We start from the raw sequence: 15,356 nt of genomic DNA on the forward strand, positions 1-15,356 counted from the left end.
GGTGTCTCACTGCCTTCATGTGTCACATGGAGAGTGTCTCACTTCCTCCCATTGTTACATGGAGTGTGTCTCACTTCCTCCCTGTTTCACATAGAGTGTCTCACTTCCTCCTGTGTTACATGGAAGTGTCTCACTTCCTCCTGTGTGTTACATGGAGGGTGTCTCACTTCTCCTGTGTTACATGGAGAGTGTCTCACTTCCTTCATGTGTCACATGGAAGTGTCTTACTTCCTCCCATTGTTACATGAAGAGTGTCTCACTTCCTCCTGTGTTACATGGAGGGTGTCTCACTTTCCCTGTGTTACATGGAGGGTGTCTCACTTCCTCCTGTGTTACATGGAGGGTGTCTCACTTCCTTCATGTGTCACATGGAGAGTGTCTCACTTCCTCCCATTGTTACATGGAGGTGTCTCACTTCCTTCATGTGTTACATGGAGAGTGTCTCACTTCCTCCCATTGTTACATGGAGGGTGTCTCACTTCCTCCCTGTGTTACATGGAGGGTGTCTCACTTCCTTCATGTGTCACATGGAGAGTGTCTCACTTCTCCCATTGTTACATGGAGGTGTCTCCTTCTCCTGTGTTACATGGAGGTGTCTCACTTCCTTCATGTGTCACATGGAGATTTCTACTTCCTCCATTTTCATGAGAGTGTCTCACTTCCTCCTGTCACATGAGTGTCTCTTCCTCCCATTGTTACATGGAGGTGTCTCACTTCCTCCTGTGTTAGATGGAGGTGTCTCACTTCCTCCCTGTTACATGGAGAGTGTCACTTCCTCCATTGTTACATGGAGGTCTCACTTCCTCCCTGTGTCACATGGAGAGTGTCACTTCCTCCATTGTTACATGGAGAGTGTCTCACTTCCTCCTGTGTTACATGGAGGTGTCTCACTTCCTTCATGTGTCACATGGAGAGTGTCTCACTTCCTCCCATTGTTACATGGAGGTGTCTCACTGCCTTCATGTGTCACATGGAGAGTGTCTCACTTCCTCCCATTGTTACATGGAGTGTGTCTCACTTCCTCCCTGTGTCACATAGAGAGTGTCTCACTTCCTCCCTGTGTCACATAAGTGTCTCACTTCCTTCCTGTTTAGAGTGTCTCACTTCCTTTCGGTCTTCTATGTGTCACATAGAGTGTCTCACTTCCTCCCTGTGTCACATAGAGAGTGTCTCACTTCCTTCCTGTTTCACATGAAGTGTCTCACTTCCTTCCTGTTTCACATGGAGAGTGTCTCACTTCCTTCCTGTTTCACATGAGAGTGTCTCACTTCCTCTATGTGTCACATAAAGTGTCTCGCTCCTTCCTGTTTCATGGAGAGTGTCTCACTTCCTTCCTGTTTCACATGGAGAGTGTCTCACTTCCTCCCTGTGTCACATGGAGAGTGTCTCACTTCCTTCATGTGTCACATGAGTGTCACTCTCTGTCACATGGAAGTTTCTCACTTCCTTCATGTGTCACATGGATATTGTCTCACTTCCTCCCTGTGTCACATGGATATTGTCTTCCTTCCTCCCTGTGTCACATGGAGAGTGTCTCACTTCCTCCCTGTGTCACATGGAGAGTGTCTCACTTCCTTCATGTGTGCATGGAGTGTGGTTCACTTCCTCCCTGTGTCACATGGAGAGTTTCTCACTTCCTTCATGTGTCACATGAATCTTGTCTCACTTCCTCCCTGTGTCACATAGAGAGTGTTTCACTTCCTCCCTGTGTCACATGGAGAGTGTCTCACTTCCTCCCTGTGTCACATGGAGAGTGTCTCACTTCCTCCATGTATCACATGGAGAGTGTCTCACTTCCTCCCAGTGTCACATTGAGAGTTTCTCACTTCCTTCATGTGTCACATGGAGTGTGGTTCACTTCCTCCCTGTGTCACATGGAGAGTGTCTCACTTCCTCCCTGTCACATGGATATTGTCTCACTTCCTCCCTGTCACATGGATATTGTCTCACTTCCTCCCTGTGTCACATAGAGAGTGTCTCACTTCCTCCCTGTGTCACATGGATATTGTCTCACTTCCTCCCTGTGTCACATGGAGAGTGTCTCACTTCCTCCCTGTGTCACATGGAGAGTGTCTCACTTCCTCCATGTATCACATGGAGAGTTTCTCACTTCCTTCATGTGTCACATGGAGTGTGGTTCACTTCCTCCCTGTGTCACATGGAGAGTGTCTCACTTCCTCCCTGTGTCACATGGATATTGTCTCACTTCCTCCATATGTCACATAGAGAGTGTCTCACTTCCTCCCTGTGTCACATGGAGTGTGGTTCACTTCCTCCCTGTGTCACATGGAGAGTGTCTCACTTCCTTCATGTGTCAATGGGAGTTTCTCACTTCCTCCCTGTGTCACATGGAGTGTGTCTCACTTCCTCCTTGTGTCACATGGAGAGTGTCTCACTTCCTCTCTGTGTCACATAGAGTGTTTCACTTCCTCCCTGTGTCACATGGAGTGTGTCTCGCATCCTCCCTGTGTCACATGGAGAGTGTCTCACTTCCTCCTTGTGTCACATAGTGAGTGTCTCGCATCCTCCCTGTGTCACATAGTGAGTGTCTCCTTCCTCACCAATGTCACATAGTGAGTCTCACTTCTCCCTGTGTCCACATGAAGTGTCTCACTTCCTCCCTGTGTCACACTGGTAGGTGTCTCATCTCCTGTGTCACATGGAGAGTGTCTCACTTCCTCCCTGTGTCACATGGAGAGTGTCTCACTTCCTCCCTGTGTCACATAGAGTGTCTCACTTCCTCCCTGTGTCACATGGAGAGTCATCTCACTTCCTTCATGTGTCAATGGGAGTGTCTCACTCCTCCTGTCACATAGAGAGTCTCACTTCCTCCCTGTGTCACATGGAGGTGTCTCACTTCCTCTATGTGTCACATGGGAAGTCAATACTCACTTCCTCCTGTGTCACATAGGTGTCTCACTTCCTCCTGCATGGACAGTGTCTCCTTCTTCTGTGTGTCACATAGAAGTGTCTCATTCCTCCCTGTGTCACATAGAGAGTGTCTCACTTCCTCCCTGTGTCACATGGGTGTGTCTCACTTCACTCCCTGTGTCACATAGGTGTCTCACTTCCATTATGTGTCACATGGAGAGTGTCTCACTTCCTCCCTGTGTCACATGGAGTGTCTCACTTCTCCTGTGTCACATGGACAGTCACTTCCTTTATGTGTGTCACATGGAAGTGTCCTTCCTCCTGTGTCTAGATATCACTTCCTCCTGTGTCACATGGGTGTCTCACTTCCTTTATGTGTCACATGGAGGGAGTGTCTCACTTCCTCCCCTGTGTCATGGAGTGTCTCACTCTCCCTGTGTCACATGGAGTGTCTCACTTCCTTTATGTGTCACAAGGAGAGTGTCTCACTTCCTCCCTGTGTCACATGGACAGTGTCTCACTTCTTCTATGTGTCACATAGAGTGTCTCATTTCCTCCCTGTGTCACATAGAGAGTGTCTCACTTCCTCCCTGTGTCACATGGAGTGTGTCTCACTTCCTCCCTGTGTCACATGGAGTGTCTCACTTCCTCCCTGCATTACATGGAGGGTGTCTCACTTCCTTCATGTGTCAAAGTGAGTGTGTCTCACTTCCTCCATGTATCACATGGAGAGTGTCTCACTTCCTTCAAGTGTCACATGGAGAGTGTCTCACTTCCTCCCATTGTTACATGGAGAGTGTCTCACTTCCTCCCATTGTTTCATGGAGAGTGTCTCACTTCCTTCATGTGTCACATGGAGAGTGTCTCACTTCCTTCATGTGTCACATGGAGAGTGTCTCACTTCCTCCTATTGTTACATGGAGAGTGTCTCACTTCCTTCATGTGTTAAAGGGAGTGTGTCTCACTTCCTCCATGTATCACATGGAGAGTGTCTCACTTCCTTCATGTGTCAAAGGGAGTGTTTCTCACTTCCTTCATGTGTCAAAGGGAGTGTGTCTCACTTCCTCCATGTATCACATGGAGAGTGTCTCATTTCCTTCATGTGTCAAAGGGAGTGTGTCTCACTTCCTCCATGTATCACATGGAGTGTCTTACTTCCTTCATGTGTCACATGGAGTGTGTCTCACTTCCTCCATGTGTCACATGGAGAGTTTCTCACTTCCTCCATGTGTCACATGGAGAGTTTCTCACTTCCTCCATATGTCACATGGAGAGTGTCTCAATTCCTCCCTGTGTCACATGTAGAGTGTCTCACGTCCTCCATGTGTCACATGGAGAGTGTCTCACTTCCTTCATGTGTCAAAGGGAGTGTGTCTCACTTCCTCCCTGTGTCACATGTAGAGTGTCTCACGTCCTCCATGTGTCATGAGAATGTCTCACTTCCTTCATGTGTCAAAGGGAGTGTGCCTCACTTCCTCCATGTATCACATGGAGAGTGTCTCACTTCCTCCCTGTGTCACATGGAGTGTCTCACTTCCTCCCTGTGTCACATGGAGTGTCTCACTTCCCTCCCTGTGTCACCTGGAGAGTGTCTCACTTCCTCCATGTGTCCCATGTGTCACATGGAGAGTGTCTCACTTCCTCCCTGTGTCACATGTAGAGTGTCTCACGTCCTCCATGTGTCACATGGAGAGTGTCTCACTTCCTTCATGTGTCAAAGGGAGTGTGCCTCACTTCCTCCATGTATCACATGGAGAGTGTCTCACTTCCTCCCTGTGTCACATGGAGAGTGTCTCACTTCCTCCCTGTGTCACATGGAGTGTGTCTCACTTCCTCCCTGTGTCACATGGAGAGTGTCTCACTTCCTCCATGTGTCACATGGAGAGTGTCTCACTTCCTTTATGTGTCACATGGAGTGTCTCACTTCCTCCCTGTCTCACCTGGAGAGTGTCTCACTTCCTCCCTGTGTCACATGGAGAGTGTCTCATTTCCTTTATGTGTCACATGGAGTGTCTCACTTCCTCCCTGTCTCACCTGGAGAGTTTCTCACTTCCTCCATGTGTCACATGGAGAGTGTCTCACTTCCTCCCTGTGTCACATGAAGAGTGTCTCATTTCCTTTATGTGTCACATGGAGTGTCTCACTTCCTCCCTGTGTCACCTGGAGAGTGTCTCACTTCCTCCATGTGTCACATGGAGAGTGTCTCACTTCCTCCATGTGTCACATGGAGAGTGTCTCACTTCCTCCCTGTGTCACATAGAGTGTTTCATTTCCTCCCTGTGTCACCTGGAGAGTGTCTCACTTCCTCCATGTGTCACATGGAGAGTGTCTCACTTCCTCCATGTGTCACATGGAGAGTGTCTTACTTCCTCTCTGTGTCACATAGAGTGTGTCTCACTTCCTCCCTGTGTCACATGGAGAGTGTCTCATTTTCTTTGTGTCACATGGAGTATCTCACTTCCTCCCTGTGTCACCTGGAGAGTGTCTCACTTCCTCCATGTGTCACATGGAGAGTGTCTCACTTCCTCCCTGTGTCACATGGAGTGTGTCTCACTTCCTCCCTGTGTCACATGGAGTGTGTCTCACTTCCTTTATGTGTCACATGGAGAGAGTCTCACTTCCTCCCTGTGTCACATGGAGAGTGTCTCATTTCCTTTATGCGTCACATGGAGTGTCTCACTTCCTCCCTGTGTCACATGGAGAGTGTCTTACTTCCTCCCTGTGTCACATGGAGAGTGTCTCACTTCCTCCCTGTGTCACATGGAGAGTGTCTCACTTCCTCCCTGTGTCACATAGAGAGTGCTTCATTTCCTCCCTGTGTCACATGGAGAGTGTCTCACTTTCTCCATGTGTCACATGGAGTGTCTCACTTCCTCCCTGTGTCACATGGAGAGTGTCTCACTTCCTCCCTGTGTCACATGGAGAGTGTCTCGCTTCCTCCCTGTGTCACATGGAGAGTGTCTCACTTCCTATGCTATAAAGAGGGTCAGTTTTTAAATGCACATTGAAATTGCATCACTGTCACCCTTGCTGAGCACATGTTGTGGTACAATATGCCCCTTCAACTGTACTGTATATTGTTTGTCCTGTTAATTGTTAGTGTTGGATGATCCATCTTTCCCATTCTTACACATAACACCCATTTTGTAATGTCTTGTTTAAATATTTTTACAATTATATACGTGTCTTTTGAATGTGCAAGACACTCTCAAATATGAAGTTATGTGGACTTGCAAGAAACACCAAAAATGGTATAAACAAGCTATTGTCTGTTTTGAAGAGGCTTTCCGTCCAATATTACCATCAGGTCTCATAGAGAATGTAAATAAAACTTTTTTCAATTTTATTTTTTCATGCCAAGTTAACTAGTACAGTACTGTACTGCATATCCTTTTGTATGTACAGTATCTAACGTATGTCTTTCTTGAGTTTCCTAACGATTTTATTTGTTTTGATTAATGTTTCTCTTACAGGCTCACGTCGACCAAAAAACTCTTCCAAAGGCGGAAGTGAATTACAGATGAACAGCACTGAGGATGCTGTTGCTTCCCCAATTGATGCAACAACTGGTGGAGGTAATGGTGTTTAACATTATACTAAAAAATAGATACAGAGACAAGACAAGGGTAGATATGCATAAGTAAATTATTTAGTCACTGACTGCAGGAAATATGAGCCACACGTGAATGCCTTTTTCTCATTTAACCAGAGTTTCTTCTTTGTTATTTATTTACTGTTATTGTCTGTTAATTGCAACTACATTTTATTGTACCACAAGGAAAATATGCACAACATGAGATTAAGTTCTTCAAATTTTATCGATGATTATTTGATTATCTTAAAACTGCTTTAGAATATTTTGAAGCTTTCTATTTATGTTTATAGTATGAGGCATCCTCATAAGTAACACAGTTCTCTCATTCTGATGCCTTCTACCATTATGTTGCAGGGTGGCTACAAGTTATTTATTTTTATATTATAGGTTGTTCAGAAAATTTTGAACTGTTTTATTAATGAAAACTTAACTGACTGTGTAGTTATGATAGTGTCAGAAGACAGTTTAAAGTAATTTTAAATTTTAATCGAGTTTTGAACGTTATGTTTTAATATTGCATTGACCATATCAGTATTCCATATTTTGAACTTGGTCAAAAGTCCTTCCTATGGGCTCAGAAATTTTCATTCGTCCATTTGTTATAGAAATACAGTATCAGTATTGTCGGTACAGTAAACAGACTTTGTCTCATTTGTCCACTAGACATACTCCGAGTCCCAGCCTCACTAGTAACTACAATATATACTAGATATAAGATTGATGGCAATAATGGCATAATTCAGCTGTTAACATTAACAATATTTTGTGTAGGTTCATAATCACCCAAAAAACATTGTATAGATTCCCTTGTTTTGAGGTTTAGTAGTGTTCTAAAAGAACTTCTAGTGATTTATTTCTGAGATGTTTCAGCTTATAATATCCCAGAAGAAACAGATTGTTGTTTATCTTAATTTTAGGTCAACTTTTTTCAAGTATGGCAGGTGATCAGGTCTGTGGCAAGTTATCTAATCCTGAAACAAACTCATGCCAAGGGTCACAAAGGTTTATCAGGTTAAACACATGAAAATCAAAGCATATCCTGCTTGTGATCTTTGATAGCGGGTAAATATTTAAATCCAGCTTTTGATAAATTTTGGATTTAGAAAAGAAAATATATATCCAAGTTAATTTTGTTGGCCTTGGCTTAACTTGTTGATGCATTAAGTATATTCCAGTCATTAATTTTAAGACTTGCAGCATATATAGAGGTTGAAGTGAAGATCCAATGTGTTCTCAGACTACTTGTAACTTGTCGTATCTTTCATAAATTCCGTAGCTACTCAGGCACTCAAAATATAGACTTTTTGACCGGTTGGATAAGTCACTTAGCATACGAAAATAAATTTGTTTCAATATTACAACAAGTGCCTCAGTTCTCCATGCAGAAAAATTTCCACCTTCAAATAATAATCTACCTAAACCTGAGGCTTATTGCTAAAAATTTTATTACTTGTAAATGTATCCAGAGTCATAAACCTTTATGAATGGTTGATGTTTGATTATGTCTATTTGGTGGTCTGGGTTCTGGTCATATGGCAGATATGTAATTGAGCAGGCCAAATGTCTTCCACTGTAGTAGCATAATGCTTGCTTAAACTAAATAATCAACTATTAGTCCCTTTACATATCCAATATCTACTTAGCATGCTTAGTATATGGTGGTGAGAGACTTGAACGATATTAGTTCATATTGGAGCTTTAGTTTAAAGAACTTACATTGTACAAGTTCTTTGTATTGTTGTTTTATTATTGAAAATGGTCAAATGAACTTTGTCAAAGCATATAATATGTCGCGCCCCGTCTACCCCGTATAATTTGTGTATCGAGTGTCTCTTCTCCCAACTTCAAAGCGGTGATGATTGTCTCTCTTGGAATAAGAAAGTTGTCTCCCAGGAACATAAAGCTAATGTACATTATTGGTGCCACTGCTGCTCTTGCTGCTGCTGCTGCTGCTGCTGCTGTACACTTGCTTAGGCTTTTGTTTATGACACATTTATTCTTGAATTTTATCATGTTGTCTTCACTTCCATTTTACTTTTAGCTTCCCTCTATTCTTGTTTTTAACATTTATAAGGTATGGGGTTACTCTCACTTTTTTTGACTGATATTGAATTAAGACAAATTTATTGTTGCTTCATCACTTCAAACAGGATCAGATATCGGAATACTTTAGTCCCCAAAGTCTGTATTGTTTTCTTGCTTTTTTATGTAAGTTCTTTCATTTCTAAATATTCTGTTATTATTTTAGTACATAGTGTATATAAAAACTATTTAACAACAGTGCCCTTACTTCTACCAATCCTTCAGCAGTTTTACATACATTTGATCTGTATGCATAACTCACTCCATAATGCACCATAATGTTTAAATCACCTGTTGCCTTGTTTGTTGTCAGTGTCCTTCCAAAATTGAATTTGTGTAAATGTACTCGTGTCATTTTTGGTATGGATTATTTTGCAGCACCTTCCAGATACATTCATCTTTATATGTATTTCTGTAGATATAATTGTAGAAATTTTAACTATTTCATCCCAAAGTAAATGGATTTGGAATAGTGCAACAAGTAAGCTAGTAAAGGTATACTAAATAAGTTGAAATAGTTACAGAAAATGAGTTAAATTAGGTGCACTAAATGAGTTGAAATAGGAACTCATTCAAGAAAGTATCTTTACGATGTTATATGAGGTAATATGACATAATGGACGAAGGATTTTGACAACCCTACCGGGACAATGGGAGTTGAGGTGTTCATTTTCAAACTCATCAGACCCCTCTGTAAAGATACATTTTGGAGCAAGTGTAGACTAAATAAGTTGAAATACATGCATTAAGTAAGTTGAAATAGGTGCACAAAATAAGTTGAAATGGGTACATTAAATAAGTTGAAATTGGTACACTGAAGACATTGAAGTACTATACTGTAGTTGCACTAAATAGGTTGGAAAAGATGTAATTCAGATGGAAAATATGTACCATACTAAGTTGGGTTGAACAGATGCTCAGTCCTTGCTCAAACCAAAATCATGGTGCATGTTAGAAACTGCTGGCTGAGTCAACTCCTTGGCCATTAGAGACATACCATCCTGCCAAACCTGCATAATCATAAATGTTGTTGAGTTGAATTTCAGTGAGTTTCATTTGATTTCAGTCATAGAAATAAAAATTATCTTTAAGATAGTGTAAATATTTAGAAGTTTTCAGAATTGAGGAAATATCCACATACCTCTCAAGTCACTTTGTTGATATATTGGTATACTGTATCCTGTTATATTGAAATTAAATTGGAACCACTTGAATCCATTCAGCTTGTCACAGTTTCACCGAAAATAATCTCTCCTAAGCACCTCCAGTCTGTTTTATGTGTATCATCCTTTACTTTGTCATTTGTTAATTCATTCAGTGACTTACATGTATATGGTTCTCTTGTATTAGTTCTTATTCACTCTGTCTGTATTTTTTTTTATCCTGAGTAAGTTAGGCTTGTTCATTGGCTGTAGTACGTATTGCAACATAAGGCAATATTACTATAATTTCAATTCGAGAGCAACTAAGTACTGTACTGCACTGTACTCTACTGTACTCTACCGTACACTACTCTACTCTACTCTACTCTAATCTTGACATGCACTTTTCATTACATTCTCTTATTCATGACACCTCCTACAAATCTGTTTCTTGTTTGTTATTTATATCAATGACAGGAGTCTTTATTATTGTATACTGTACTTCTTTTTATTTTATTGATATGGTATTTATAGACACAAATACTGCATTGTTATTATACCCAGATAGATACCTCTGGTAATTTTTTTTTTTAAACTTTGTTTACGTGCATGTGCAAAGCCTTGAATATGACTGCAATATATCCTCATAGAATCTATGCTGCAATGTGTGTATTTTGATAGTTTTGGGGATAGAAGTAGATGTGATTGATCCATTCCGGTGTCAGTTTGTCTTTCAATTTCAAATCATATGCATGGTATTCATTACCATCCCAAGTGTGTGCTGAAAGACTAGATTTGGTGTTTAATAGATGACATGTATGTGGGAGTTGAAACAGTTTTTTAACTCTCTCATTTTATCCTACAGGTAAGATTTTAACCCATTCACTGCTGCTAATTAATTTTTTGACTTAACTGCCTGTGTGGCAATACAGTAATTATAAAAATAAAATAAATTATATTAAACATACAGTACTTAGTAGTGAAAATGAATAGTGTTTTCTCTCATGATGGGGAAATGTAGGACTCAGCTGGATCTGTCTGTCCTCTCACCTTTAACATGTGCATTCTTTGATGGTCAAACAACTCTCTCTGTACTATCAGATGCATGGAGATCAGGATTTTTTCCTTCCTCTCATAATTTTCTGGTGAAAGTGTAGTATAGTACTGTAATAGCTTATTACAAATATTTGTTTACACATGATATAATATCACCATAATTAGTGGGGTCAGGGGATGGTGTGGCTGACATGATGGCAGCCCGAAGTTGTTGTACTCTCCTCTCTCTCATGATCAAACTCACTGACGCCTATGGTTTGAAAATGGCCTACTGTATATATTTTATCGTGACATTACGAAAGTTGCCAATTAGGATTTATGTTGCCAATATTTGCCTACTGCAGGTACCATATATTAACCAGCCAAATATGTACCAGCTGCAGTGAATGGGTTATGAGTAAACACAGCACTAATTTCTTCTTAATAATTAAATTTCTCTCCTGATGCAAAGATATATTTTCTCTAGAAAGTCATTAAATTTTATTAAGGAAGGTTTTATATATATATATATAATATATATATATATATATATATATATATATATATATATATATATATATATATATATATATATATATATATATATATTGCACAAAAGATAACATATCTGAGTAAACAAAATTCTTATATTAGATCTAAAATTTGTATGTCTAATGCAAAATCTATGATGTTTATATTCAAAATGATCATCAAATTGTAAGAATTCCAACAATGTAAATATTCTGGCCAGGTAATTTGTATGAATTTTATGAGCTATAACAAATATCTTAAATAAAAAAATATATATACTTCACCCAGACACGATCTGCCAATCAAAATACCCCACCTCCGGCTCCCCCCCTCTTCCCACGCTCGCTGGGTCCCTCCCTCCCTCCCTAACCCCCACCCCCACCTTCCCTCCCTACCAGAGAAATGTTTGGGTTAAAACAGTATATTTACATTTTTAGTAAAAAATAATACCTCAGACTAAAGTTAGGATAATATAATTGACATTGCTGGATTCCTTGTAAGACCAGGAATATTTTGAATATACACATCATATATTTTGCACAAAAGACAACATATTTGCTCTGAGTAAACAAAATTCTTACATTAGATCTAAAATTTGTATGTCTAATGCAAAATCTATGATGTTTATATTCAAAATGATTATCATATTGTAAGAATTTCAGCAATGTAAATTATATTCTGGCCGGGTAATTTGTATGAATTTTATGAGCTAAATAAAAAAAATTATACTTCACCCGCGTATATGAGTAGATGCACCGCGTAAAGTGGGAATTCCGGTTCTGGCAGGGTACTGCGTAAATGTAGAAACTCGTAAAAAAAAATGCGTAAAGCGGGGTATTACTGTATATATATATATATATATGCAAGTAAATTACTGTGGGTGCGCGTGATCTTGGTATATGCTGATAACCACAAGGAAAGAAGAAAACACAAAGTTCTCCAGCGCTTTCGTGTAATTCACATCTTCAGGGGTGAGTACTCACTGTACTCACCCCTGAAGATGTGAATTACACGAAAGCGCTGGGGAACTTCGTGTTTTCTTCTTTCCTTGTGGTTATCAGCATATATATATATATATATATATATATATATATATATATATATATATATATATATATATATATATATATATATATATATATATATATATATATATATATATATATACAGTACTGTATATATATATATATATATATATATATATATATATATATATATATATATATATATATATACGAATAGACCCGACTTCAGACGGGGTTGGGACTAAATCAGGTAGTAAGTCCGACAGGTCTGTGCACCGTCCTCCCTCACCATTAACTTATGTTTAAAGAAGGAGACCACTGGAGTCCTCAACATGACACAAAGCTAGTTCAGTTTTTTCCACTTCTGGGTGCGCTTTTGAAGCCAGTTCCCTGAACTTCTCCCAGTGGTAAATCACATCTTTCGAACTGTGTGTTGAGACATGGTCATCACTTACCTCACCACTGTCAGCCTCACCCGTAACATCTCATCCAGTTCCTTCAAGCCATTAGGAGTAAGTTCCTCCTCATGAGACATCACAAGCTTCCTTCCACATCCTTCCTCCACTTCAAGACCTTAATGACTGACCAATGGACACAATCTCCTGGTCCAACTCAGGTCATCCTCAACCTCAAATCATGGACTACTGATGGCCACAGTGTTTTCCATGAAGAATTGAGGGTTCTATTGGAGACTTTCTGCCATGATGACACAATTCCACCCTACAGCCCAGGACGTTGAATTGTGTCTTTCCAGAACTGTTTCAGTGTTAGTTCAGGATCAATGCAGTTGCCTGGATGACACCTCCTAAACATTTTCTTCATGTACAACTTTGAAGTTGCTGATCACATCTCTGGGTCCATTGGCTGTGCGAGTGATGTAGTGTTTGGAGGCAAAAACAACACTTTCACAAAGTCAAATTTATACTCCAAATTTCCTCTGGCAAGGTCAGGGTCATGACCAGGAGCATTATCTATGAGGAGAAGAGCCTTTAAAGTAGAAGTTTATTGGTGGTTAAAGGACAGAGGGGCAAAAACACATCAATAGCCCATTCATTAAAGAACTGTCTTGTCACCTATGCCTTACGTTGACTTCCAAATAAACTCACATTGTTCTACTTACTTTCTGTTGCTTGAACACCCAAGTTTTGTAGAGTGCAGATACATAGGCTTCAGTCGGAAATCCCCCTGAAGCATTGGCAGTAACCACAATAGAGGAGATTTGCTCAAGTGGTTTATGCCCAGGTAAAGAGTATTTATCCTTGGTGATGAATGCTTGGGCATCTTTTTTCCAGAACAGCCCAGTTTCATTAACATCATTGAAAACTTGCTGTGAAGATAATTTTCTTCTTCCATCAGTTTTTAAATCTACACTCAAAACTTTGTTGCCCCTTCTTTTATCAGCACTAGCAGCTTCACCATGCCTAACAACACTTAAAATGTCACTTCTTTTTTCTTAAATTTTTCGAACCAGCCTTTGCTAGGCCCGGAAAATCTTCAAATTCTGTTCCTGAAGAACTAGGTTGATCTGTCTTTAAATGTTCATAAATCTCCTGGCTCTTTCACAAATGAATCACCAGAAACTGAATCACCTTTTCATCTGTTTTTTCCCTAATCCAGATGATAAGTAACCTCAAAGTTTCTACGCATTAGGATCTACTTAAACACCTTGTAGATTTGTCTTCACGTTCACTTCTAAATTTGTCTTTAGGCAAGAATTACCCACTATGCTGATGCTTCTATATGCCATATTTTTTGCATAGCGATTTGGATTTAATACCTGTTCGTGTTTTTTTATTATTTCCTGCTTCATTTGGATTGAAATCACTTTTCTTGATTCTTAGGCCCTATGCTGGATCTCAAACAATGGCAACACGTATTTTTCAAAGTTAAACTAGCTGTAACAGTTAACATTTTCTTTAAAATAACACTGCACTGCACTATATATTGTCAATATGTAAAAATAATTTTCAAAATGACCAATAATTTGCTTTGGAACATAAGAAAAAAGCGCTTAGTTGAAGAGAGTCTCAAGCAAGATGTTACCTCCAGAAAACACAGAGAGAGACTGGACGCCTGTTTGCTGTGTTAAGAGGCTGGATGTCAAGACAAACTAGTCACTTTACTCTCAATTATGTTCAATAATTGTTAAAATGACTAAAAAAGTTAATATTAAACTTTTTTAAAATAATTGAATAGTATAAAACTTCTTGATATTTACAAAATAGTAAAGGAATTTAAGCCCTAGAACCGATTAATGGCTACGGACTGATACTAAAGTTGGCGTCTGGTCAGCAAGCGTAAAAACATGTTGAGGTCGGTTCGTAAGAAGTTCGTTAGTTTAAATTTTTTCGCTAAACTAATTGAAGATCCTGCGAAAGGCAGTTCATAATCGAAATTACGTTTAACCGAGGTGCCTGTTAAACGAGGGTCACTGTATATGCAAGTAAATTACTGTGGGTGCGCTGCGTGATTTGGTATATAAAAGTTGATAATCACAGTGAAAGAAACAAAGCACAGACTCAGTGAGTACCACTGCACCACCCCTGAAGATGTGAATTACACTCTAAAGCGCCCGAACTCTCGTGGCTTTTCTTCCTTGTGGTTATATATATATATATATATATATATATATATATATATATATATATATATATATATATATATATATATATATATATATATATATATATACAGATAGACCTACTTACGCACGGGTTAGGACCCAAATCTGTTTAAGTCCCATATATAGATAATTTTTTTTTTAATAAATAATTCACAATGAAATACAGTACAGTAAAAAAGTAATGAATAATGAGGAATGGATACAGTACAGTGAAAAGTAATAAATAATAAGGAATGGTTACAGTGTGTGACAGCACTTACCTTTAATGTAGTCACGAATGCACATGGGGCCCCATAATTTTCTAATTATACATGGAGACTACATTAACTGGAAACGATTCGTATAGAAAATGCGTGTCATTTGAAAAAAAAAAAAAAATTTTTTTTTTTTTTTTTGTCAAAATTCAAGGGTGGTCAAGTCCCGACGGTCGTAAGTGCCCGAGCAGGCCGTGG

At 39.6% G+C, this 15,356-nt stretch overlaps 1 protein-coding gene across 1 annotated transcript in view; it reads left to right on the forward strand.

The window, feature by feature from the left end:
• The window catches only part of LOC121873162, a 433,416-nt gene that overhangs the window by 349,433 nt on the left and 68,627 nt on the right, over positions 1 to 15,356 (forward strand). Inside the window, exon 11 of the mRNA XM_042376488.1 lies at positions 6,345 to 6,446. Within this exon, the coding sequence (XP_042232422.1) occupies positions 6,345 to 6,446 (102 nt within the window). The remainder of the gene's footprint in view (positions 1 to 6,344; positions 6,447 to 15,356) is intronic.

This window comes from Homarus americanus, unplaced genomic scaffold, assembly GCF_018991925.1.
Source record: "Homarus americanus isolate GMGI-L3 unplaced genomic scaffold, GMGI_Hamer_2.0 scaffold32929, whole genome shotgun sequence".
In the NCBI taxonomy this organism is placed as follows: Eukaryota; Metazoa; Arthropoda; class Malacostraca; order Decapoda; family Nephropidae; genus Homarus; species Homarus americanus.